At 48.1% G+C, this 25,555-nt stretch overlaps 1 protein-coding gene across 1 annotated transcript; it reads left to right on the top strand.

Annotated features, from left to right (window-relative positions):
- The first annotated feature begins 5,541 nt into the window (after positions 1-5,541).
- On the top strand, positions 5,542-25,431 carry NYX (nyctalopin). The gene is made up of 2 exons (XM_089904935.1): positions 5,542-5,784; positions 23,235-25,431. Exons 1-2 carry the CDS (start codon positions 5,542-5,544, stop codon positions 24,696-24,698), a joined length of 1,707 nt encoding a protein of 568 aa, XP_089761061.1. The 3' UTR covers positions 24,699-25,431.
- The last annotated feature ends 124 nt before the right edge of the window (positions 25,432-25,555 follow it).

Genomic DNA, 25,555 nt, shown 5'->3' with positions numbered 1-25,555 from the left:
TGGGAAAACTGGATCATTTGCCCTGTAGAACTTTCCACAGTGTGTATTTAGCTTATTGTATCTTTGGAGTCTTTTAACATATTTCTCCATCCTTCACATTTCTTTAAATGGTAGCTAGATCTGGAGGCTTGATTAGCTTCAGGTTCTTTTTTTTTATTTTCCCTGCTCCAAACACTTCAATGGTAGTGCTCTGTGCTTTCTATTATGTCAGATCAAGAGGTACCTAATGTCTGGTTGTGCCACCTGGGGGGTATGTTTAAGAACGATCCGTAGGATGCATGATTTCATTGCAATACAGTGATTTCCTCATTCTATCACTTCTGCATTTATTATGTGTGATTCTTTTATAAAGAAAAACTTTCCCTTATCAACTAGTGTATTTGGTTACCCTGAAATACAACCCATAAAGGAAAGGCAAGATAAATGCTTGATTCTTTCCCTTTAGTTATCACCTTTCAGAATAACACCCTAGTAACCTCAAAAGTCTACTGAGGAGTTTTTCAAATATCATTATAAACTCATGGATTTAACAAATATATTTATTTCATTTTACAGTCAATATTCTTATTGGTCCATCTTTGGCCAGTGGAACCACTCAACGTTCCTTCTACTCAAATATCTTTGATGGCTTATCTTCTGAAATAATAAGACGTTCCAGGATCATGTTGTACTTTGCCTGCCCCAGACCTGGAAACAGACTTTTCTTCAAGGAGCTCTGGTTCCTTTTACTTGGAAATGAAGACACCTACTTTTGATGCAATTTAAAGAGCGATGATTTCAAAAGAGACTCCAAGGAGGTGTACCTTTGGGCAGTGGGCAGCTTTTGTTGAGTGATACGCCAGGAAGGGACCCTGAGCCAGCTCTTCATTTACAGATGAGCAAACAGAGTTATCAGCCACAATCGGAGCTACATGGCCAGGTCAGGAGGGCAAGGCTCTGGGACACCTTCCCCAGGGTGTGACCTTTGACAAGTCAGGCCCTCGCCCTGGCATCCCTTCCAGCCGGATATTCTGCGGCTCCAGGTACGTGACTAACGTTTCAGGCACAGATGCACCCTGGGACTTTCCCGGGCCTCCGTCCCGCCCCGCCGAGCTGGTGAGAGTGGCCCGCGAAGGAGGGGACGGGCGGGGGTTGAGGGCTGGGAGCCGCCCTGGCCTGGCTCCGGAGCCTCAGCGCCCTCTGGCGGCCGCGCCTGGTGGGGTGGGGCTTGGCGGGGGTGGGGCTTAGCGCCCAGCGGCTCCGCCTCTTCGCCCCCGGAGGGATTGGGGCTGGGCCGGCGGATGCGGGCAGGAGCTGTAGAGGCTTCACAAGGACGTGACCTCAAGGGGAAAGAAACCACTGTGTCACGAGTAGTTGCTAACCGGGGTTAGCGAGCCGAACTAGTTCTCCGAAGCCCGGGGAGGGAGGGATGGAAGGAGGGGCTGGGCCGAAATGTCCAGGCCCAGGGGGTGGGCCTGCAGTTGGGGCGACGTCACTTCACGGGGAGTCCGCGGAATGAAGGCACAGTTTTCTCTGCCCCTCCCTTCCCCTCCCCCCAATTCCAGAAATGAGGCCCCTGAGCCCAGGCAGATCTAACCAGACCGTCGGAGCTGGTTTTCTATTGGAAGGTTGGAAGTGAAAGGAAGTAGGATGGTTTGCTCATAGAGAACAAAGGAGTTAGATGCTGTAGCCACAGAATGGGTTCAGCCAAGGTAGTTTAGGGGTGCCTGGCAAGAAGGGGAGTGACTCCCCTCCCCTTCCCCCTTTCCCCTTCTACTGCCAGCAGCGGGAGTGGCCACGGGGATGCGGATAGATTGTGTCCCTGTCTTACTAGGGTCTCGGAATAACCCAGGGACTGGGAGACAGGAGGACTGGGTCCTAGCTCCACTTCCACTCAACTGTCACCCTGGGGAGCTGGTCACTTAACCTTTGTGGGCCTCAGTTTCCCGACTTGAAGAATGATGGTCTGGACTAGATTATGGAATAGTTTCAAGTACTGTAAGGCATGGGAAGTGAGGGTATCTGTCCTGAGACCACCGAGTAAGTCAGAGAAGAAGGTGGCGCCAGGGGCCAAGGCTGTCATGTGCCCCAGTCCTCCTTCCATAATCCCCCCCCACCTCTGCCCACCAATTCTCACATGGGCTTCGTTAGCAAACATTTGTGCACCACTGCCTGAATGCCAAACATAGGCTCAGCCCTGATGTTTGTGGGACCTGGGACAAGAGTACACAGAGGACCGCATACCATATGTCTAAATATTTAAAAGTTATAAATCAAGCCAACAAACTCTTAAGTAAAATGTGTTCTACCCTTCTACCTTGACACATATACCTCCATGAATAACAATCTGGAAAGCCAGGTTCAAGGTTGGAATTCTTGTATTCCCCAGCGTTCTGAGCAGGAATGTGGTGGCACAGAGAGTGGCCCCAGCTCAAGAGCTGTGGTGTGGCTTCCCTCTTTCCTGCCTGCGTCCATCCCACACCACAAGGGCCCTTTCCCACACACGTCCTCAAGTGCAAACAGATGCCCTTTAAGGGGCCACTTCTCCAGTGTGCACAGTGGTGGTACAGTCTACCCTTGGAGGATGGACTAAGAAAAGCGGGTTCAGAATCTGTTGGGCAGGGAGTCCTGAGGTGCGGTGGCCCAATTCCTGGAAATCCCCGCCCCTTCCCCCAAATAGTTGGAATAATCCTCCCACTTATTAGCCTATGAAATTACCCAGCCCATAAAAACTAACCACCCCATATTTCAAGGCTCTCTCGCCTTCTGAGATGGCCCACACTCTATCTGTGGAGCGTGTTACTCTCTAAATAAATCCACTTTTTACCTATCACTTTGTCTCCGAATTCTTTCGGTGACAAAGAAAGAATCTCAAATTCGCCAGAAACAGTCCCAGGTACCCAGAATCCGGTGGACATCTCCTTGGCACTTTGACTGCTCGTCCTCCATCTTGCCCAGTCTGAGGGTGGTACCTGCCAGGCGTTAAGGGGGTGCAGACTTGGACCAAGCACAGCCCTGGACCATCTAGACACTCCAAAGGGCAGGGCTGATGCCTGTGGGCGAGGAGGGAGGATGCCAAGAGTGGCTCATTTCTTAGAGGAGGTAGTACTTGGGCTAAGCCTGCGGGAAGGTTGGGGTTTCAGCAGGTGGAAAAGTGGGGAAAGAAAGGAGCAAAGGCCTTGAGGATCAGCCATCCAGAGTCGGAATGTCTGTGAATTGTGACCATGGTGTAGAAAGGCTGGAGGCAAATCTGTGTCCTCGGAATATCGCCGTACAACGTAGGGTGCAGCCACCAGCTGTGCAGCCCTTGAGGGGCAGCCTCACCCATCAGAGCAGGATGAGACCCTGCAGCCCATCCCAGGGCAGCTCTGCATAGGGCAAGAGTCCCGACACCCCTCCCCACACCATGCCTCCTTGGTAATCAGCATTTCCTTACCAATTCCAAGTTGGGGAAGCTTAGCTACTCCCCCAGCGGCCCTGATTTGCTGTAAGAGATGAGCCTGGAAAGAAGTTTTCTTTAGGAATTGGTCCATCAGCCTCATTTTGCCTGCCAGCCAGAGGCTGCTGGAGAAGGAACGACCCCTCATCTCCTCTGGAGCAGCCTCTACCAAGGGCGGGAGTTGGTGGATAAGTGCCCCAGCTCCCTGCCCTGCAGGAGAGAGAATTCTGAGATGTGTGCTCTGTCTCGAAGAGCTTGCCAAGGGATTAGGCTCCGCTTGGTCACAGCCCCAACTTGTTTGATAACACCATTGATTTCTACCTTCCTCACTCTCCTGCTGGTGCTTCCGCAATTGCTTCACAAATCAAGTACTTCCATTCGTATCATTGTCCCAGGACCTGCCTCTGGGGGAATCTGAACTAAGCATAAGTACATTTCATGTTGCAGTTGGGCCGGGGCTTCGTCATCAGTAAATAAAAGCGTGGAATGACGTGATCGCTGACTTCCTTCCCAGGCTCTGCTGGAGTTTACCTCATCCTCCTGCCTCGTATCAAATGGAAACAGGGCACTTTGCTTTGTTTAACTCGGTGCCAGGCTGAACATGCCCTCGAGCGCTGGCCCTGCGGAATGGTCATGTTTCCCTGTGGTGTGTGTGTACATGTGTGCCAGCAGGAGTCGGGAGCAGAGGAATGCAAAGAATCTGGGTTAGTATCCAAGTCCTTCCTGAGGGTGCCCATCGGAGGCTGCCGAAGTCTGAACCCCTGAACCCGAGGAGGAATTTTGTCTTTTCCTATCGTTAGAGGCCCCGTGCTGAGTCCCTGCTGGCTGCCTCCAAACCAGTGCAGCAGGAATTACAAAGAAACACTAGGGGTCCCTCCCTCCCCGCCCCCCACACTGCTGATGGAAGCTTTTCTAGAAGGCCACCTGCAAAGGCAAAGCCTGGCGTCCTGGGCTGCCTCTATATCACGGGCTCACTTAGCTTACCCCTCCTCCCTTTTCCTGCCCCTCTAATCAGCCACCAGCTACATGGAGACAGAGAGCCAGCACTGGTGCTGACTGCCCCGGCAGCCCCCGAGTGGCTGGGGGCCTGCTGTCTTGCTCTCTGGATAACAGGGTCCAGTCTGAAGTTTCTCCTTGGGGGCATGACAGTCAATCGCACTTCCTGTGACAACCCCTCCCCCCTTGCTATTTTTCCCCTTGGGAACTGGGTTTTGGTGACGAGGCTGCTTGTTCCCCAGTTGCTGTCAGTGTGACTAGCTGGCCCAGTGAATGGGCCCTTCGTCTCTCCCCCGACAGGCTTCTCATTGCTCCTTACTTCCCACTCGGGAGAAATGTCTGATTTCACAGGCAGAGGCGGTCTTCCTGAGGGAGAGCCCTGGTTTAGAGCCCCAGGCCCACTAGCCTGCAGAAGACTGAAGGCAAGGTGGACCCAGTAAGCACAGCCCAGGGTTGTAGGTGCCGACAGGCTGCTCTCACAGCCACGTTTCAGTCTGTGGCCTGCTGCAAAGGCTCCATGGGGCCAAGGTTTGGAATGAAGGCTGCAAGGCTGCCCCCAACACGAGCGGTCACAAGGGGAGAGCTGCCTACTGCTCTCACCTGGGCAGGGTGAGCCCGCCCCTGGGGACAGGGACTTCATTTGGGGGGCTCCCTCTGCCCACATCCGTACCCCATCCCCAGTATGGCTTCCTTCCCAGCAGAGGTTATGACAAGTTCAGCCGTATTTTGGCTTTCAAGACCCAAATGGAAGAAAACAAAAATTCCCCAGGGCACAGCAGCCTCAGATGCTTAGCTTCACACCCCGAGACCTCTTTGTGGGATGGGACTCCTGGCCCATCAGCACCGGCACACCGAGGCCGCGACAGCCAGGATGTAGCAGGTTGCCATGGATACCTGGGAGCTTGCTCGAGCAGAGCTGAGGGCCAGACCCTACAGCCAGGCCCGGTGGATCTGCTGGGCCCAGAAGAATGTGAGGGCAGCCGAACTGCTGCCACCACCTTGAGCAGACCCCCTTCATCACTCCCCTAAACCAGGGGTCTCGGGTTGGGGTAGGGGTGCTGAGACATCCCCATTCCTAACCAGCTCCCAGATGCTGCTGCTGGTCTGAGGCCACACTCTGAGTCCTGATGGGTTTGAGAAATCTCAGCCAGCTTCTGAAAATGGCCCACGGACCTGCTGCCTTACGGGGTGGCAAGCATGGCCTTGACCCCGAAGCCGGGACTCTAGGCCTCGTGATAGTGAAAAGCCAGCTCCAGTCTGTTTTTGGATCATCCGCCTTCAACCACTCCACAGAGAAAGGAAAGCAGCAGCCTGCATTTCGGGAAAACATCATCATTTTAAGCTGTTCTGTCCCTTCCCCACCTCTCCAAGTGATATGACATGTCCTTGTTGAAAATGCTGATAATCCTATTTGGCAGGAAGCAAATTTCTGGCTGCAAATTGCTTGGGGCTGGGGTCAGGGCAGGAGGCGGGGTCTGCGGAAGGTTTAAGGAGAGAAAGGGGCCAGGCAGATGGAGAAGCTGAGGCCTGGGAATAAAGCTGATTGGTGTGTCAGCAAAATCTGTCACTGGCTTTGGTGATTCGAAAGGCAGACACGTTCTCTCATCTCTGTTAATCCTCGTCTGATACAGGATTTTCCTGCCATTAAATCTGGAGAAAGAAAAATAGGCACACTCAGACCTGCATAAGCAACTATTTCTCCTCTGCCCCGGCTCACCATCCTCCCTGCCCCCACTTTCCTTCTCTGTCGAATCATTTTTAGCATCTGTGGCTGCTTGACTTGGGAGATGGATGGGCTGGGGGAGCCGAAGGGCACCTTGGAGGAGGAGCGGTATCAGGCAGAGCCCCAGGATGGTAAGCAACATTTGGGGACTATTCACTAACGCTCCTCTGCAGAGGTTTCCTCTCTGTCCGTTTCCTTGCTGGGTTGTCAGTGAGTCCGTGTGAGTTGCTGCTGACGAAGGGTTTCCAAACACATCCAAGCTGTCAGTTTGGGGGGAGCATCTGATTGGCTGTTGTCACTGGTTTTTCTTAACCCAGCACCAAGGTGATGGGGAGAAATGCATGCAGAGAAGAAGGGGGAAAGGCAGGGCATTCAGGAGGAAGTGGAGGTATAGAGAGGGGTCTGAGTGACCTGGTTGTCAAGGGACCCCTCCTGGGCACCCGGTGACCTGTGCTCTCTCCCCTTAGGTAGGGATTCCACAGCTGGGTGGTTCTAAGCCACCAGGTGCGTGAAAAGCTGCGGGATGCTGTTCCTGCTGCTGCATGGTGAGTTCCAAGGCCCCCTCCTTCCGTCCCCTAGCAGACACCTGCCAGTGGGTGTGGGGGTTGGGAAGTCAGTAGAAGATGCTAGAACATGCGTGGAAACCACAGGGCTTCTACCCAAGAAGCATGGGCTTCAGGTGGCTTCCATGAAAGCTGTACCTGGACACCAATACTCCTGATTAGGTTTCACTGAATGTGCGATCATGGGGGAGGGTACAGGGAGTTAAAGAAAACAGCAGGTCGGGGTGGCGGGGTGGTGTTTTTGTTTTTCTGTTTGTTTTAAAAACAAAACTCCCGAGCCAAATATATGAAGTAAACTCTTGGTGGTTTTCTTATTCTAATTTCAGATATGAATTCATTGATGTAATTACCAAAAACTATAGTGGTTTTCTAATTACATTATTTTAAGCTCAAGAGATACGGGAACATATGTGTATGTGTAACTGATTCACTTTGTTATAGAGCAGAAACTAACACACCATTGTAGAGCAATCATACTCCAGTAAAGATGTAAAAAAACAATCCCTTAAAGAAATCATCTTCCTAAAGGAGGAAGACGACATGAAAAATATCATGTTGGAATTATGTGATTATGGATGTTTAGGAATTTTTTCCAAGTTTTTTGGTCCTATTGTTATATGGGTTTTCATATAACAAGAAGACTCATCCCCAATTTTTTTCCACACTCTACAGCTCCAGGTGTTCCAACCCAACAGAGATAGCCCAAGGAAAAATCCCTTGTTAAGTTCTGCAGTAAGCAATTTACACAGACTCTGTTCTTCTGACCCTCAGGTGAATGTATAATTATTTGAGGTTATAACGACCCACATAATAGACCTCTCTATGCCATGCTGGCAGAGAAAATGTTACCAGATAAGTCTAAGAACGGTAGTAATAGAATTTTCTTATTCTTTAATTCCACCTTTTCAAAAAGTAGAACTTGCTGTATTCAAGGAATCAACAGGTACACACTGTACCTTCAGTACACTCTAGGGATATCATGAGAGAGATAATTGCATACCCTTTGTCCTTGAGAAACTTACATTCTTTAATGGCCGACTCAATAAGTAAATGAGAAAAAAAAAATTGGAACAAGGCTCAGGGAACAGTATGGATAAATAGGACATGACTTCCTAGCTGCAGGAGTCTCCAAAGGATAGAGGTTGACATTTATATAATTACAAACAGTCAGCTCCTTGCCATTTCTCCTACCTAGAAAGGATATGAAGTTTGATTGACTCATTGGGACAGAATGTTTGCTTCGAAGAGCCAACATTATTTTAATTCTGTACCCAAAGCTCTCCCGTTCCTCACAGAAAGCAGACAGTATTCATAGCCTGCATGCTGCCAAACAGGAACTGTCCCTGCTGCAGAGACCCGAAATACAGACAGGCTTCTTGTGACAAATTGGAGAGCTGAGCGGTGACATCATTTGCTAACAATAGATGCACTTAAAATTAATGACCATCTCCACATCCCCTGGCGCTTTCATTTAAAACGCACTCAGCAGCACAGACAATATTACTCTGACTACAAGTCACAAGGATTGCAGACAACGTGTTCCCGAGAAGCAGGCAGGGATAGGACTCTACCACCCCAGCTAGAGAAAAATGACTGAATCAGCCTGACAAAACAAGATCATGGTGGAATCAGAGGTGGCTCATAGCAGGGTAAATCTAGGGCAAAACTGAAACAGAAATTCTCCACGGGAGAGTCTCCTGGAAATGCCTCTCCTCTCCCCCCTCCCCCATGGCAACCCCTTCAGGGTCTTCCTGCTGTCCACAATATCCCACTTCCTTGCCTTGCTTTACAGGGGTCTTCACCCTCGGCTTGCTCTAAACCATGAGTCTTTAAATGAGGGCCAGGGTTTGGGGCTTATTTGCCTCCTGTCTCTAGAGTCTTACTGTAGGTTTGCTTGTTGAATGGGTGAAGCTGTCCAGATTAGAACCATGACAATACCTGATAAAGGTCTTGCATTAAAAAAAATATATATATATATATATATAAAACTCTTCAAATCCAATCATAAGACAACCCAATTTTTAAAAATTGGCAAACATTTTTGAATAGCTGTTTCATCAAGGAAGATATGCAAAATGCTAATAAGCATATGAAAAGATGCTCCACATCAGTAGTCGTTGGAGGAATGCAAATCCAAAGCACAATGAGATGCTACCTCACACCCACTAGGATGGCTAGTCAAAACGACCATAGCAATTGTTGGTGAGGATGTGAAGCGACTGGGACTCCCCAGCTGGTGGGAATGCAAAACGGCTCGGCCCCTGTGGAGGACTGTTTAGCAGTTTCTTGGGTCGTTCAACATATATTTACCATATGAGCCAGCAATCCCACTCCTAGATAAATGGGAAATGAAAACACATGTCCACAAAAAGACTTGCGCCCAAGTCCTTAGTCACTATAGGTGACTTTAGTCACTTTAGTCAGCTTTAGTCACGATAGGTGAAAACTGGAAGCAATCCAAATGTCCATCGGCAGGTGACTGAATACGCAAATGGCGGTACAGCCATACGACGACGGAACACTGCTCAGCAATAATAAGGAATCAGCTGATCTTCGGAGCAACATTGATGAATCTCACAAACACAATGTTGACTGAAAGAAATATTTTATTTCATTTACATGAAGTTCTAGAACAGGCAAGACTATACTTCGGAAACTGTATCCTGGAGCAGAGGATGGGGAGGGGACTGCTGTCAAAGGGGCCTGAGAGGGCTTCCCTGGTGGGGCAGTGGTTGAGAGTCCGCCTGCCGATGCAGGGGACACGGGTTCGTGCCCCGGTCCGGGAAGATCCCACATGCCGCGGAGCAGCTGGGCCCGTGAGCCATGGCCGCTGAGCCTGCGTGTCCGGAGCCTGTGCTCCGCAACGGGAGAGGCCACAACAGTGAGAGGCCCGCGTACCGCAAAAAAAAAAAAAAAAAAAAAAAAAAAAAAAAAGGTGCCTGAGGAAACTCTCTGGGTAGTAGGAATATTCTAAATTGTGATTGGGGTGGGAGTTATGTGGGTGTGTATGTTTGTTATACTTTCTGAACTACGTACACTTAAAATGGATATGTTTTATCGTAAGTAAATTATACCTGAATCAACTTGACTTAAAAGAAAAAAAGGAAGGTTGTAGGGAGAGAGCAGCTGCACCCCAAGGAGAACAAATCCCTCGTTATTGAGAGTCAGGCACTGTGGAGAGCTAGGCAGTATGTGGGTGAGATTCATCAACGTCATTACATAGATAAGTAGCTCCTTCCTTTTGATTGCCAAATAGTTTTCCCTTGCCTGGGTGTACTGGTTTGTTTATCCATTACTCTATAGTTGAGCACTTAAGTTGTTTCCAGTTTGGAGCAGTTGTATTTAGACCTGGAGGACTTTCTGGGGCCTAGTGTTCTCCCCCTCAGATGGGACAGCTCTCCACCTCGAGATCCACAGGGCCTGCGAGGCCGTCAGCAGACCACGCCTCTGAAGACCAAATGATTTCTCCACCCGCCCCCCCCATGATTCACATTGGCCAGCAAAGCTGCAGTGTGAATCCATGAGCCTTTCTTTTCTGTCACAGAAGATACCTGCATGATGTGAGAAGCAAGTTCTGGGGTCACTGTGAGATGAGAGGCCATGGAATGGTCTCCCTCACTGCATTTCTGCTTCCCTTAGCCCATTTGGTTCTGAAAATCCAGCACTGGGGCTTGGTCTGAGGAGTAATTGGGATAGCATTTACCGAGGGTGGGAGGGGAATGACTTGTAGAGCCAAAGTGGCTGAAGAGATTTTGCTGAAATCAGAAAATGGACCACATTTTCCCTTGCTATTTTGGCTTCGTGAGGCACAAGTTCTTTGAAAACAATGAGGATGAAGAAACACTTCAAACTCAGCCTGTGGTTGGAAACTCCATGAGTAACTCTTTTCCTAGCAAACCTCAAGGGGCAAAGGCATATACTCGAAACGCTGAGGACCTACGGAGAAATCCCTCAGCTGGTCTGCATTAAGACATCATTCCAAAAAATATATAATTAAAAAAAAAGACATCATTGTGCGGGCATCTGAGCCCGGCCATCGCCGCCTGCCTCCCTGCAGCTCGGGGGCTGGCCAGTATATTGGACCAGAATACAAAGGCAGGGACCCATTTCTGGTATTTGCCCCAATTCAGGGACACCTCGTACCTTTTTTGTTGTTGTTTGAAGTAAAATTCACATAACAGAAGATTAACCATTAACCAGTTTAAAGCGTACAATTCGGTGGCATTTAGTACATTCACATCCCAAAAGGAAACCCGGTACCTATTAAGCAGTCACTACTCTGTTCTTTCCGTCAGCCCCAGGCAACCACTAATCCACTTTCTTTCTCCATGGATTTGCCTATTCTGGATACATCATATAAGTGGAATCATATGTGGCCTTGTGTGTCTGGCTGCTTTCCCCTAGCATAATGTTTCTGAGGTTCAGCCACGTTGTAGCATGTGTCAGTACTTCATTCCTTTCTACGGCAGATTAATATTCCACCGTGTAGCTAGACCATGTTTTGTTTATCCATTTACCTGTTGTTGAACATTTGTTGCTTCCATCTTTGGGCTATTGTGAATAGTGCCTTATGGACGCTTGCGCACAAGTATTTGTTAGAACACCCACTTTCACCTAGGAGTGGAATTGCCGGGGCATGCGATAACTTTATGTTACACCCTGTAGTGTTTGATACCACACAGACGAATCCCGTCTTTATAAAGTTGGTCCACCTAGACCCCTGTTTTTTTTGGGGGGGATTGGATTTTCTTTTTTTATTTCTTTTATTTTTGGCTGTGTTGGGTCTTCATTGCTGCGCACAGGCTTTCTCTAGTTGCGGTGAGCGGGGGCTACTCTTTGTTTTGGGGCGCAGGCTTCTCATTGCAGTGGCTTCTCTTGTTGTGGAGCACGGGCTCTAGGCATGCGGGCCTCAGTAGTTGCGGCACAGGGGCTCAGTAGCTGTGGCTCATGGGCTCTAGAGTTCAGGCTCAGTAGTTGTGGCGCATGGGCTTAGTTGCTCCGAATCATGTGGGATCTTCCGGGAGCAGGGCTTGAACCTGTGTCCCCTGCGTTGGCAGGCGGATTCTAACCACTGCACCACCAGGGAAGCCTGACCCTTGGTTTTTGACTTGGGCTATATATTGGAATTCCCTGCGGAACTTTTTAGAGTACCGATGCCTGCTTCCACACCTGAAGATTCTGATGTAATCTGTCTGGTGAGTTGTGAGTTGGTTAAAAGCTCCTTAGGTGATTCTAATGTGCAGCCCAGGTAGAGAACCATTCTAGATTCTTCCTTTGTAGTTTACTTGTAGTAATAACTTCAGTATTCTGACACTTGGTATTTTGCTTTCCACTCTGGGGCAGATATTCACATGGTCCTTGAAGTACTGGTCCCTTGGTGAGATTTAATCTTGTGACAACAGTGGCTCATGGAATCTGCTGTTAGCTTGGCCCAATGCTTTCACAGCTGTTTCAAGTATTACAAGTCATTTGTTCCTCATAATTGTCCACCTATTACAGATGAGGAAACTGAGAAACAAAAGGAAAAAAAAAAACAACAAAAAAAGCAGTATGAGAGAGCAGGGGGGGAAAGGCAGTGTCATCAGAGTTTACGAGAGATTTAGCGTGAGAGGCCACACCCTCAGGAGGAGTGTTTCCAGACCAAATGCTCTGGAATGCCCCACATGTGAATCCTGGAGCTATGACAGAGGCAGGCTGAGCGGAGGCCCATCCTGCTGAATTTCTCATCTTCCCCTCCCTACCTCAGGCTGGGAATAAAAGCACTGAAGCCTTTTCAGATTTCCACATGGAGCCTTCCCAAAAATTCTGATGGGAGAAAATAAATTGCTAAGTAACTGCCAATGAGTTTGACTTTCTCTTCTCACAAACTGGGATCTTTATTTTAATTGGTAAATGTTTTTTTGGCCAAGGGATTCCCATGGAACTCAGCTCTGGACAGCCAAGGAGATTTGTCTTTGGAATGATCCCTTCTGATTCCAGGAGAGGCCGCTTTTCATTTGAATTTGGAAAAATTGGGGATGGCCTAAACAATTTTTGATTCCATTTTCTATATTTCCTGCCAATGAATGGCAAAGAGCTTCCTTTTGGTTGAGGGGGTGCTGCCTGGTCTCGAATTTGAGTCGTTTTCTCTTTCAAGGTGAGGAGTTCATGAGATTCTCAGGGAAAGGGGGAGGGGCCAGAAGGGGGAGATGGTACCCAAGGGATTACGGGAACCTGTCTTACTTAGGACGTTGCTCAGGAATCTCACTGCAAAGCCATAGAACCCGCTCCAGGTCACTGAAGACGAGAAAGGGTTTATTCAGGGATGCTAGGTGTTCCCAGGCTTCCTGGTTGGAGGTCCACTGCCCGGAGCAATGCCTAAATCAGGTAGTGGGGCAGTTCCAGCAAACACCCCATGGCCACCACCACTGGCGGACACACCTGACGGTTCACAGGCATCATGCTGGGTGCTGGGTGCCTGAAATTCCACCATGGGAGCCTGGAAGCCAGATGCCCTCTGCCACCATCCTGGCCAGAAAATGGTTTCTGCCTGACGCCTACTTCTGACAGGCAAAGCTAGGTCACATGCCTGGGCCCTAACTGCAAGGGAAGTTGAGAAAAGAGAGTTTCTGGCTTCTGTGTTGAGGAGGCAGGACTTATAATGTAGGAAATTCCCTAAATGTATGAACAGTACTTAAAAGGAGCTGGGTAGCCAGAAAAGGCATCAAATGTCCACTACAAGCAGAGATGGTGTGGTTGCAAGGAACAGAAATCCACTGGTCTGCCCAGATGTTTTAGGTGGGTTTCTGAAATGGAAGCAGGGAAATGTCACAGAAATAGCTATAGCAGGGCCTTATGGGAACTAAAGGGAGCTTTCCACTGTCCCTTATCTCCTTTTCTGTGATTCTCATGGCTAATCTACTCCTCTCTCTGCACACCAGTTTCCTTACCTTGCCTTTGGCTCCCACTCCCTGATGACTTTGACCTGTACATGGCTTTGGTACAAACCCCAGCCCCAATGCTATATAGCAGTTGGTGCTCACATGATCTCGCTGCCTGTTCCATGTTCACAGGGAAGGAACGAATCTGATTGGCTCTGCTTAGGTCAAATGTTCACCTGGGCTTCCCTGGTGGCGCAGTGGTTGAGAGTCCGCCTGCCGATGCAGGGGACACGGGTTCGTGCCCCGGTCCGGGAAGATCCCACATGCCGCGGAGCGGCTGGGCCCGCGAGCCATGGCCGCTGGGCCTGCGCGTCCGAAGCCTGTGCTCTGCAACGGGAGAGGCCACAACAGTGAGAGGCCCGCGTACCGCAAAAAAAAAAAAATAAATGTTCACCTGCAGTCCAAACAGCTGTGGCTTGGAGGAGGCTGCAGAGAAATATGGGGTTTTGAGTGGGGTATTTTTTCTTAGACGTGGTGCTTGGCAACAGCTGCTGTCCAACTGTGGAAAATGAGAGCCAGAAGGGCCCTCCAAGGTCAGGAAGTGCAGGCTCTTCAGTTCACAGTTAAAGAAACAGAAGCTCAGAAAGGCTAGGGTTGGGAGGTGGGGGATAGTACAGTACAGTGGAAAGACAAAAATCAAAGGTTGATGGTGTTTAACCACCCTGAGCCTGAGTTTCCTCTCTTTGTGAGTAGAAGAGAAGAATACTTACATTGCAGGGTTGTCATTAAATGGAATAATATATATAGCAAGCTTTGGCCCAAGCAAATACTTATTAAAAGTTGGTTGTTATAAGAGCAAAAGAAACCCATAAACTGTGGTTAATTTGAATAGCATTAGACATGCTTATATCACCTGGACAACATATGGTACCGTACTTCCCAAACTCTGCCCTGTGCATACTTGCTGTCTTTGGGCGTGGAATACGTCTGCAGGCCATGTTCTGTTGAGCTCCCAGAGCCACTTCAAGCAGCTCTGTTCTGGGACTGCATGTACATGTAATCGTATAGCATGTACTCTTGCGTCAGCTCTCTTTTGCTCACTGTAATGTTTTTGTTGTGTCAATAGTTTGTTCCTTTTTATTGCTGAGTGGTATTCCACTGTATGGCTATACTGTAATTTATTTCTCTGCTGTTGAGTAATTTCCTGTTTTGGTCTATTCTGGATAAGCCCCAGTGAACTTTCTTGTACAGTCTTTATGTGGACATTTTTTTTTTCATTTCTCTTGGGTAAATACCTAGGAATGGAATTGCTGAATCATAGTCATATGTTTAGCTTTAATAGATACTGTCAAAGTTTCCCAAAGTTATTGAACTATTTTCCACTCACATCAACAATGTAAGAGAATCCCGTTGTTCTACATCCTCACCAGTATTTAGGGTTGTCAGCCATTCTAGTGAGTGTGTAGGGCAATCTCACTGTAGTTTTAATTTGCACCTTCCCAAATGGCTAATGATGTAGAGCACCTTCTCTTGTGCTTAATGGCTACTTAATATATTCTTTTGTAAAGTGTTCAGGTCTTCTACTCATTTTTATTTAGTTTGTCTTTTCATTATTCTTCATTTGTAGGAGTAGTTTTTATATTCTGTATACAAGTCATACACACATACAGGCACACACACAAATGGTATCTTTTTTAAAAAATAGCTTTATTGAGATATAATTGGCATATAACAAATTAAACATATTTAAAGTGTTCCCTCATGAAACCATCAGCACAATTGAGATAATGAACATATCCCACATCCATCACCTCCAGAGTTCATGCCCCTTTATAATCCTTCCCTTCTGCTCCTCCCTGCCCCCCCCATCCATCCCCAGGCAACCACTGATCTTTCTGTTACTATAGACTAATTTGCAGTTTCTAGAATTTTTTTGTAAATGGAATCATACAGTATGTGCTCTTTTTTGTCTGGCTTCTTTCACTCAGCAGAATTATCTTGAGAGTCATCCATGTATCAATAATCCATTCCTTTTTATCACTGAGTAGTATTCCATTGTGTGCATATATCATAAATTGTTTACCCATTCAACTCTTTTTTAAAAAAAATATATCTTAGAAGTCTTTCCATGTTATACAAATAGATCCATCTCCTTTTTATTTATTTATTTATACATTTATTTATTTATGGCTGCGTTGGGTCTTCGTTGCTGTGCGCAGGCCTTCTCTAGTTGCGGCGAGCGGGGGCTACTCTTCGTTGCGGTGCGCGGGCTTCTCATTGCGGTGGCTTCTCTTGTTGTGGAGTACGGGCTCTAGGCGTTCGGGCTTCAGTAGTTGTGGCTCACGGGCTCTAGAGCGCAGGCTCAGTAGTTGTGGCTCACGGGCTTAGTTGCTCCACGGCATGTGGGATCTTCCCGGACCACGGATCGAACCTGTGTCTCCTGCATTGGCAGGCAGATTGTTAACCACTGCCCCACCAGGGAAGTCCCCCCATTCAACTCTTGATGGGTGTTGGTGTTATTTCCAGTTTTGGGTTATTATGAATAAAGCTGCTGTGAACATTCATGCCCAAGCCTTTTGTATGGACGTGTGCTTCTATTTCCCTACAAGTAGAATGGGTCAGTCATAAGGCAGGTGTATGATCAACTTTTAAAGAAACTGCCACATTGTTTCCAACATGGTTGCACCATTTGACATTCCTACCAGCAGTGTAAGAGAGTTCCAGTTATTCTATATGCTCTCCAACACTTGGTGTGGTCAGTCTTTCTAATTTTAGTCATTCTAATAGGTGACTATTTTAATTTGCATTTCCCTAACAACTAATAATACTGACCATCTTTTCATGTGTTTATTTGTCTCCTGTATATCTTTTTTGGTAAAGTGTTTCTTCTAATATTTTGCCCATTTATTAATTGGGTGATTTATTTATTTATAGTTTATTATTTAATAATATTATCAAATAAGTTTATTTATAAAATTATATTTATTTGAATATTATTATTTAATAAATTATTTATAATTTGTTGCCTGTCTTCTTATTATTGAGTTTTGAGAGTTCTTTATACATTTTGAATACAAGTCATTTATGAGATATATACAGAGAAAATATACAGATATTTTCTCAGTCTGTGGCTTGTTTTTTCATTCTCTCAAGTGTCTCTCAAAGATGAGAACTTTTAAATTTTGATGAATCTAATTTATTACTTTTTTCCTTTATGGTAATAATTTTTTTTTTCCCTAAGAAATCTTTGCCTACCGCTAGGTCACAAAGATATTCTCCTGTGTTATCTTCAAGAAGCTTTATAGTTTTAGCTTTTACATTTAGGTCTTTGGTCCATCTAACATGAGTTTTTGTGTATGCTGTGAGGTAGGGGTTGAGATTCTTTTTTATTTTCTAGGGATTGCAATATGCATCTTTAATTTATCATGGTCTACTTTTTTTTCCCCCATGGAAAAACCCTCTTGTGTATTTGATTAAACAAAAATAAAATAAGCTACATAGGAACAATTTTAAAGTCCAAAGAGACACCAACTTTGTCTGAAGGCTGCAGTAGCTGATGGAGCATCTCCTTGCTACCTTTCCCAGCCTTCTCTGTGGACTACAGCGATACGTTCAGAAGCTTGTTAGCTAACACAGGAGTTTTTGAACACTTTCCCATTGGTTCTTCACCTGCTCATTGTCTGTCATGCCTGAGGCCTGCAGTATATCATTTAAGATTTAAAAGTAAAAATCCGGGGCGGGGGGGAAACCCACCCCAAACAAAAACCCACCTTAAAGGTTTGGGGAAAAGCCTTTGCTTCCCCATTCTCCACTTAATTGACAAGATGCACACCACCGCTGCAATGCCCATTCTTAAAAGCATCAAGAGGCAGTCAGCACCCAGATGGGCTTGCGGCATGGTTTCTGCGGCCCACGCAGTTATGCTGGTGGTGCATATCCCTTACATCAAGTCTGTATCGTGGTCTACTTTGAATTAGTCTTATACAGTTTCATGTGTAACACGAGATCCTTATGAGTACAATTTAGTTTACCCTTCTTCTCATTCTTTATGCTATTGTCATATTTTTCATTTACATATGTTATAAATTCCACAACACATTGTTATTTTTGCTTTCAACAGTCACTTGTCTGTTAAGCAATTAAGGTCTTTTATATTTAGTGGCATATTTGCCATTTCCATTGCTCTTCATTCCTTCCTGTAGATCTGACTTTCATCTAGTGTCATTTTCCTTCAAGCTAAACAACGTCTTCATCTCTTGTTGTGCAGAAGATCTGATGGAGATGCATTTTCTCAGATTTTGTTAACCTGAAAGCATCTCTATTGTACTTCATTTCTGAAGATATTTCCATTGGATATAGAATTCTGGGTTGCCAGATTTTGCTTTTGTTTCAGCAGCTTATAAGATATAATTCTATTGTTTTATGCCCTCCACTGTTTCTGATACGAAATCAGTCATCACTTTTTTTTTTTTTTTGCGGTACGCGGGCCTCTCACTGTTGTGGCCTCTCCCGTTGCGGAGCACAGGCTCCGGACGCGCAGGCTCAGCGGCCACGGCTCGCGGGCCCAGCCGCTCCGCGGCATGTGGGATCCTCCCAGACCGGGTCACGAACCCGTGTCCCCTGCATTGGCAGGCGGACTCTCAACCACTGCGCCACCAGGGAAGCCCCGAGTCATCACTTTTTAATTGACGTTTACTCTATGTAACGTGTCTTTTTTCTTTGGATGCCTTAAAGAATTTTCTTTCTACTTTAGTTTTCAGCAGTTTGTGATGTGCCTAGATAATATGTGTGTGTGTGCGCGTGTGTGATATTAGTTGGGGTTTGCTGAGCTTTGTGTTTTTAATCAAATTTTGGAAATTGTCTTCAATTATTTTTTTGCCATATTCTCTTTTCTCCTCTGGGGCTCCAAATACATGCATGTTAGTCTAATTGCTTGATATTGTCCCATAGGTCATTGAATCTCTGATCATATTTTTTCCAATCTTTTTTCTCCCTGAGCTTCATTTTGGGTAATTTCTATTGACTTCTTTCAAATTCATGAATATTTATTCCGTTGTGTCTAGTCTGCTGTTTTTCTTATTCAGTGATTTTTAAAAAAAATTTCAGATATGGTATTATTTCAGTACTAAGATTTCTACTTGGTTCATATTCACAGTTTCCATACCTTTTTTTTTAATTGACCCATACTTCTAAAATTCACATTCCCCATGTCCTCGTGCATTATATCCATCTTTTCCTATAAATTCCTAAACATAATTATAATAAATCCTTGTTTTGTAATTCTGACATCTGGGCTGTCACTGTTTTCCTCTTGAGCAATGTCGTGTTTTGCTTCTTCTTCACATATCTAGTATTATTTGATTGTATAGCAGATATTATGGTTATAGAAACTCTAGATCCTCTTATCTTCCTTTGAAGAGTGTTGAATTTCCTTCTGGCCTTCAGCTAAACTACTGGCAGATCCCCTTGATACAGGGGAAGCTTGCTTTCAGTCTTTGTTAGGGAAGGCCTAGTTCCATTTTACCCTTTGCCCTGGGAAACGGTCTTTATTCCTGAGGTGTGGCCCCCCGGGGTTTCAATGGAAAGGTCGAGGTGTTTTATAAGAGCTTCTAACTAGGTGGACTTTGAACTCTTAATCTGCTTCCCGTTACTGGGAAATTGCTGAAATCTCTGTTTAGTTCTTTTGGAGTTCTGTTCTTGGCTTCTTGGACTCACTCCACATACATGCACTTTAGGACTCAAAGAAGGATCTAAGCAGAGCTTGTGTGCAAATTTTGTGGCTCCCTCTTTCCTATGGTTTCCCTCCTCAATTTCCAGCCACTGTTGCTGCTATACACTCTGACCTCTAATTTCTCAGCCCAGTAAGACTCTTTGCTTTCTGCTTGAGCTCAACTGCCCATGTGCAGTGTGGACTTGAAAATGCCCTGAGAGGAAAAGCCAGTTAAATGTGCCTCTCACTTAGTTTGCTTCTTTTCATTTAAGGGTCGTATCTACTCTGGTGGCCTGTTTAGGTTTCTCTCCAGTGCCTTCAAGTGATTTTTTAAAAAATTTAAGTACAGTTGATTTACAGTGTTGTGTTCAAATGATTTTTTAAAAGTATCTTCCCAGGGGCTTCCCTGGTGGCGCAGTGGTTGAGAGTCCGCCTGCCGATGCAGCGGACACGGGTTTGCGCCCCGGTCCAGGAAGATCCCACATGCTACAGAGCGGCTGGGCCCGTGAGCCATGGCCGCTGAGCCTGTGCGTCCGGAGCCTCTGCTCCGCAACGGGAGAGGCCACAACAGTGAGAGGCCCGCGTACCGAAAAAAAAAAAAAAAGTATCTTTCCAGAGTTGACACTAGCAATCAGCAGAAATGTTAGTCTGATCAAGCTACTCTGCCATTATTGCAAGCAGAACTCACCCAAATATGTTACTATTCTTTAATTTAATTAATTAATTAATTGGCAGCGCCTCATAGCATGGGGGATCTTAGTTCACCGACCAGGGATTGAACTCGCGCCCCCTGCAGTGGAAGTGCAGAGTCTTAATCACTGGACCGTCAGGGAAGTCCCTATGTTATTATTTTTTTTAATTTTGTTTTGGGGACTTTCCTGGTGGCGCAGTGGTTAAGGATCCGCCTGCCAATGCAGGGGTCACGGGTTCGAGCCCTGGTCCGGGAAGATCCCACGTGCTGCGGAGCAACTAAGCCGGTGTGCCATAACTACTGAGCCTGTGCTCTAGAGCCTGCGTGCCACAACTACTGAAGCCCGCGCGCCTAGAGCCCGTGCTCCGCAACGAGAAGCCACCGCAATGAGAAGCCCGTGCACAGCAACAAAGACCCAACACAGGCATAAATAAATAAATAAATAAAAATTTTGCTTTGGTGCCCTGTTTTTCTGGCTCACTAGGCATATACTTAAGTCTTCATATTGGGTAAACCAATACTGGAGTTTGGTTGTCTGTTCTGAAAATTTACTTGATTTAATTTAAATTTCACTAAATAGTCCAGTAAATTAGTTATTGTTCCTAATGGCTATCAAAGTTTCAGAGGCTGAAAATAGGTCTCTAAGAGTGACATCTTGAGTGTTTAAAGTTAAAAAAAAAACCACTTTAATCTATTTTGTGAAATAGGTAATACATTCACAGGGCTCAAAATGTACAAGGTAAAAAGATATACAATAAAAAGCTTCACCCCCACCCCTCTTGAATGTATTAAAAAAAAAAAAAACTGGCAGCCAAAGAGCCCAAACTTTGATCTCTTGCGTTATGCAAGCAAATTGGTTGTATCCTGTCTGTCATGATCCCTTAACAAAGTTTTAAAAATAAACGACATCCCCCAGCAGGGATTGTTACAGAGGGAGGCGTCAATTCTATTTAATTCTGCAAATACTTACTGAGCCATACAGTGTGCCTGGAACAATATTAGCTATTGTGGAGCAGAAACATGAGTCATGTGGTTGAGAGTGCACTTCCCTTAATTAGAAAGGAGAAGAGAGTAGAATGAAGGACTATTTGTAAGGAAATCTGATGCCTCTGCTTGACCCAGTTGGAAGAGTTAATAGAATAAGGTTCTGCCTCTGTCCAGCTGATGCCTGGAGTTAAGGTTACATTCTTGGCCCTGTCTCTCTAACAGGGTGTCTGTCTGTCCCGCCCAGCAGCTGCCCCGTTTACAGCCAAGCCCAGCACAGGGTCCAAGAACCTTGCTGGAAGCTTGGTGTCTAGTTCACAGTTCTTAGGGAGAGGGAAAAGCTAAGTCTCTGGAATATCAGAATTTTGAACTAGCTACAGTTTACAACTGAAGGGTTCCTCAAAGGGCTGAGTGTTCTCCAGCCAAGTCTGAAAGGGCTGAATCCCCTTCCTAGAAACTGAGAAAAACATGAGTGTCCATAACAGATGTACTGAAAAGACATTGGAAGCTGAGCAAACCTACAGAGGCAGCAGCGAGCACGTCTATTGATACACACTCCTTGTGTGGCCACACCTTCAGGTTCCCACCAGGGCTTGGATAGGCAAGGCGGCATAACGTGTACACAGTGGGAGGGACTGCACGGTAGCCAGGGTGTTTGCCGGAATTTGGGAGTACTGTCGAGGACAGGTAGAAATTATGAATAGCAGTGGTCAGGTTTTACATCTGGGTACCTTTGCTCCTCTGCAGGAATTTCAGATGGAGCACATTCCACCTGCCAGCTGCTCCTGGCCAGAAAATAAAACTTGTGCCTCTTCCATCCTGCCTTTTCCATTGGAACTGAAGATGGGGCTTGGGACTTCTGGCTACCATACAGAAGCAGGCCATGCCATTCTGCTTTCCTGCAGGTGGCAAGCCACCTGGAGGGCTTTGGAAGGCTTTATCTGATCCTCCATTCAAATGCTCAGAACAAAATTAATTTATAAGCACCAGTCCTTCCCCTGAGGATGGAAAAAAGGCTCTAGAGAGTGAAGACTGGTGACTGGAATTAACCACACAGTGTCCACAAGCAATTTTTGAGATGTGTAAGAAGGTCATCGATAGTTTATTTAGTATGCTGTCCTTATGGCTTAATTATAGTGACTGTTAAAGAAAAAAAAAAGATTGATAGGCTTTACTTTCATTCCCAACCTGTTTCCTAATTCTCCCTTCTTAATGAGGCTTAATTTGCTCAGTGGGGGTTTTCAAAAATTGAATTATTATTTTTTAAAAAAATTTATTTAATTAATTTACTTTTGGCTGTGCTGGGCCTTCGTTGCTGCGCGCGGGCTTTCTCTAGCTGTGATGAGCGGGGGCTACTCTTTGTTGCGATGCGCAGGCTTCTCATTGCGGTGGCTTCTCTTGTTGCAGAGCACGGGGTCTAGGGTGCGCGGGCTTCAGTAGTTGTGGCACACAGGCTCAGTAGTTGTGGCTCGCAGGCTCAGTAGTTGTGGCGCACAGGCTTAGTTGCTGCACAGCATGTGGGATCTTCCCGGACCAGGGCTTGAACCCGTGTCTCTTGCATTGGCAGGTGGATTCTTAACCACTGCAACCACCAGGGAAGCCCTCAAAAATTGAATTCTTACGGTGGGAGGGAATAGAGCAGCACCAATAGAAATATAATGCAAGCCACACATGTTTAAATTCTCTAAGCAGCCCAATAAAAAAGGTGAAAAGAAATTATCGACATTGATTTTAATATTTTCGCTAACCCAATATATCTAAAATATCGTTTCAACATGTAAGCAATATAAAAATTATTGATGAGATAGTTTACCTTTTTTTGGTACTACGTCTTTGGGATCTGGTGTGTATTTTACTCTGCGAGCACACCTCAGTTCAGGCTACTCACATTTCAAATGCTCAACAGCCCCATGTGCATGGGGGCTAGGTACTAGGCAGCACAAGGCTAGCGCGTAGGCCACAGTGATGCCCTCCAGGTCCCCCTATGCATGCAGACAACAAGCCCTCTAGGTCGCGGTCTAGGAGAGCACAAACCATGATACAGGTGGTGGGAAGCGGGATTTAGGATTGGGTCAGGTGCCTGGATTCCAGCTGAGTTTTGCTGATGAACAGAACTTGAGAGCAAAGGCGAAGGGCGTGATGGGTGGGGAAACCTGAGTAAGGTCTGGGAGGCGGAACGAGGCCCTTTGGAGGACAGGGCTCTGCGGGACGTTTGAGAACTTGGTGGATGGCTGCATCCTGCCACGCTTACGGGTAGGATTGGACCTGGGGCGATCCTGTGGCTGACAGTTGTTCCTTTTTTGTCTTTTCTCCTCCCTCCCCTCTCCCCCGTCCCTGCCAGCGGTGGTCCTCGGCCTGCCCAGCGCCCGGGCCGCCGAGGACGCCTGCGCGAGCGCCTGCCCGGCCGCCTGCGTCTGCAGCAGCGTGGAGCGCGGCTGCTCGGTGCGCTGCGACCGCGCGGGCCTCTTGCGGGTGCCGGCCGAGTTCCCGTGCGAGGCGGCCTCCATCGACCTGGACCGCAATGGCCTGCGCTTCCTGGGCGAGCGGGCCTTCGGCACGCTGCCGTCGCTGCGCCGCCTGTCGCTGCGCCACAACAACCTGTCCTTCATCACGCCTGGCGCCTTCAAGGGCCTGCCGCGTCTGGCCGAGCTGCGCCTGGCGCACAACGGCGATCTGCGCTACCTGCATGCGCGCACCTTCGCCGCACTCGGCCGCCTGCGGCGCCTTGACCTGGCCGCCTGCCGCCTCTTCAGCGTGCCCGAGCGCCTCCTGGCCGAGCTGCCCGCCCTGCGCGAGCTCGCCGCCTTCGACAACCTGTTCCGTCGCGTGCCCGGCGCTCTGCGCGGCCTAGCCAACTTGACGCATGCGTACCTTGAGCGCAGCCGCATCGAGGCCGTGGCCTCCAGCTCGCTGCTGGGTCTGCGCCGCGTGCGGTCGCTCAGCCTGCAGGCCAACCGCGTCCGCGCCGTGCACGGCGGCGCCTTCCGCGACTGCAGCGCCCTGGAGCATCTGCTGCTCAACGACAACCTGCTGGCCGCGCTGCCGGCCGATGCCTTCCTCGGCCTCCGCCGCCTGCGCACGCTCAACCTGGGCGGCAACGCGCTGGGCCGCGTGGCGCACGCCTGGTTCGCCGAGCTGGCTGAGCTCGAGCTGCTCTACTTGGACCGCAACCGCATCGCCTTCGTGGAAGAGGGCGCCTTCCAGAACCTCTCGGGCCTCCTGGCCCTGCATCTCAACGGCAACCATCTCACCGTGCTCGCCTGGGCAGCCTTCCAGCCCGGCTTCTTCCTGGGCCGCCTCTTCCTCTTCCGCAACCCATGGCGCTGCGACTGTCGCCTGGAGTGGCTGCGGGACTGGATGGAGAGCTTTGGGCGCGCCGCCGACGTGCCGTGTGCCTCCCCGGGCTCCGTGGCCGGCCTGGACCTCCGCCAGGTGGCCTTTGGGCGTTCCGCCGACGGCCTCTGTGTGGACCCCGAGGAGCTGAACTTCACCGCGTCCAGTCCAGGTCCGTCCCCAGAGCCAGCGGCCACCACAGTGAGCAGGTTCAGCAGCCTCCTCTCCAAGCTGCTGGCTCCGAGGGCCCCGGTGGCGGAGGCGGCCAATACCACTGAGGGGCCGGTCAACGCCTCGCTGTCTGACAGCCTTCCCTCCCGGGGGGTGGGCAGCTTGGGCCACAAGACACCGTTTCTCCTGGGCTCTGGTCTTCTGCTCAGCGTGGCCCAGCACGTGGTGTTTGTCCTCCAGATGGACTGACTGTGCCACACTGGGGTGGCCCAGATTGCCTTGCCAGGCAAGGGAGTTTAGTTAACTGGGCTTGATGGTGGTTGGTGTGGGGAGAGGGGAACAGGATGGGGGCGGGGGTGAAAATTACAGCGGAGGGTGGAAGGAACAGTTTGCCTCCAGAGATGGCCCTGGGAAGAGGAGGACCCTGGGAAATGCCATGTGTGGGAGGGGGGAGATTATGGATTTCTGCTCCTGTCACATGGGCATAATTGGAAAAGAAGCAAGAAGGAACATGTGCCTTCTGGTGAGAAGACTAGGAATTGGAAGTTTCTAGGGCTACAGGGCTCCACTCCCATCCCTTACCCCCATCTTCCAGGAAACTGGGCCTGCATGCCTGAATTAGAGTTAATCCATTGGCTAAGTACTAAAAACCGTGCCAATTCTCCTGGTGGGGCAACCATTAAGCCCAATCCCTGGAGCTTCCCTGGTGGTGCAGTGGTTATGAATCTGCCTGCCAATGCAGGGGACACGGGTTTGAGCCCTGGTCCGGGAAGATCCCACATGCTGTGGAGCAACTAAGCCTGTGTGCCACAACTACTGAAGCCCGTGTGCCTAGAGCCCGTGCTCGTCAACCAGAGAAGCCACCCACCGCAATGAGAAGCCCACGCACCGCAACTAAGAGTAGCCCCCGCTCGCTGCAACTAGAGAAAGCCCGCATGCTGCAACGAAGACCCAATGCAGGCAAAAATAAATTAAAAAAAAAGTCCAATCCCTTTGTTTTCTACTACAACCCTCCTCCCCCTCCCCCAGGAGCCTGGGGACACTAGGGTCCAGGAAGATGGGTAGGACAGGAGAGAAGGGTGATGGGAAAGGGACTTAGACCTAAG

The sequence above is a fragment of the Delphinapterus leucas genome, chromosome X (genome assembly GCF_059928025.1).
Source record: "Delphinapterus leucas isolate spDelLeu-1000000601 "Yukka" chromosome X, BTC_Dleu_Yukka2, whole genome shotgun sequence".
NCBI classification, from domain to species: Eukaryota; Metazoa; Chordata; class Mammalia; order Artiodactyla; family Monodontidae; genus Delphinapterus; species Delphinapterus leucas.
The sequence above is the reverse complement of the archived record's forward strand: the minus strand, read 5'-3'. Positions and strand labels throughout refer to the sequence as shown.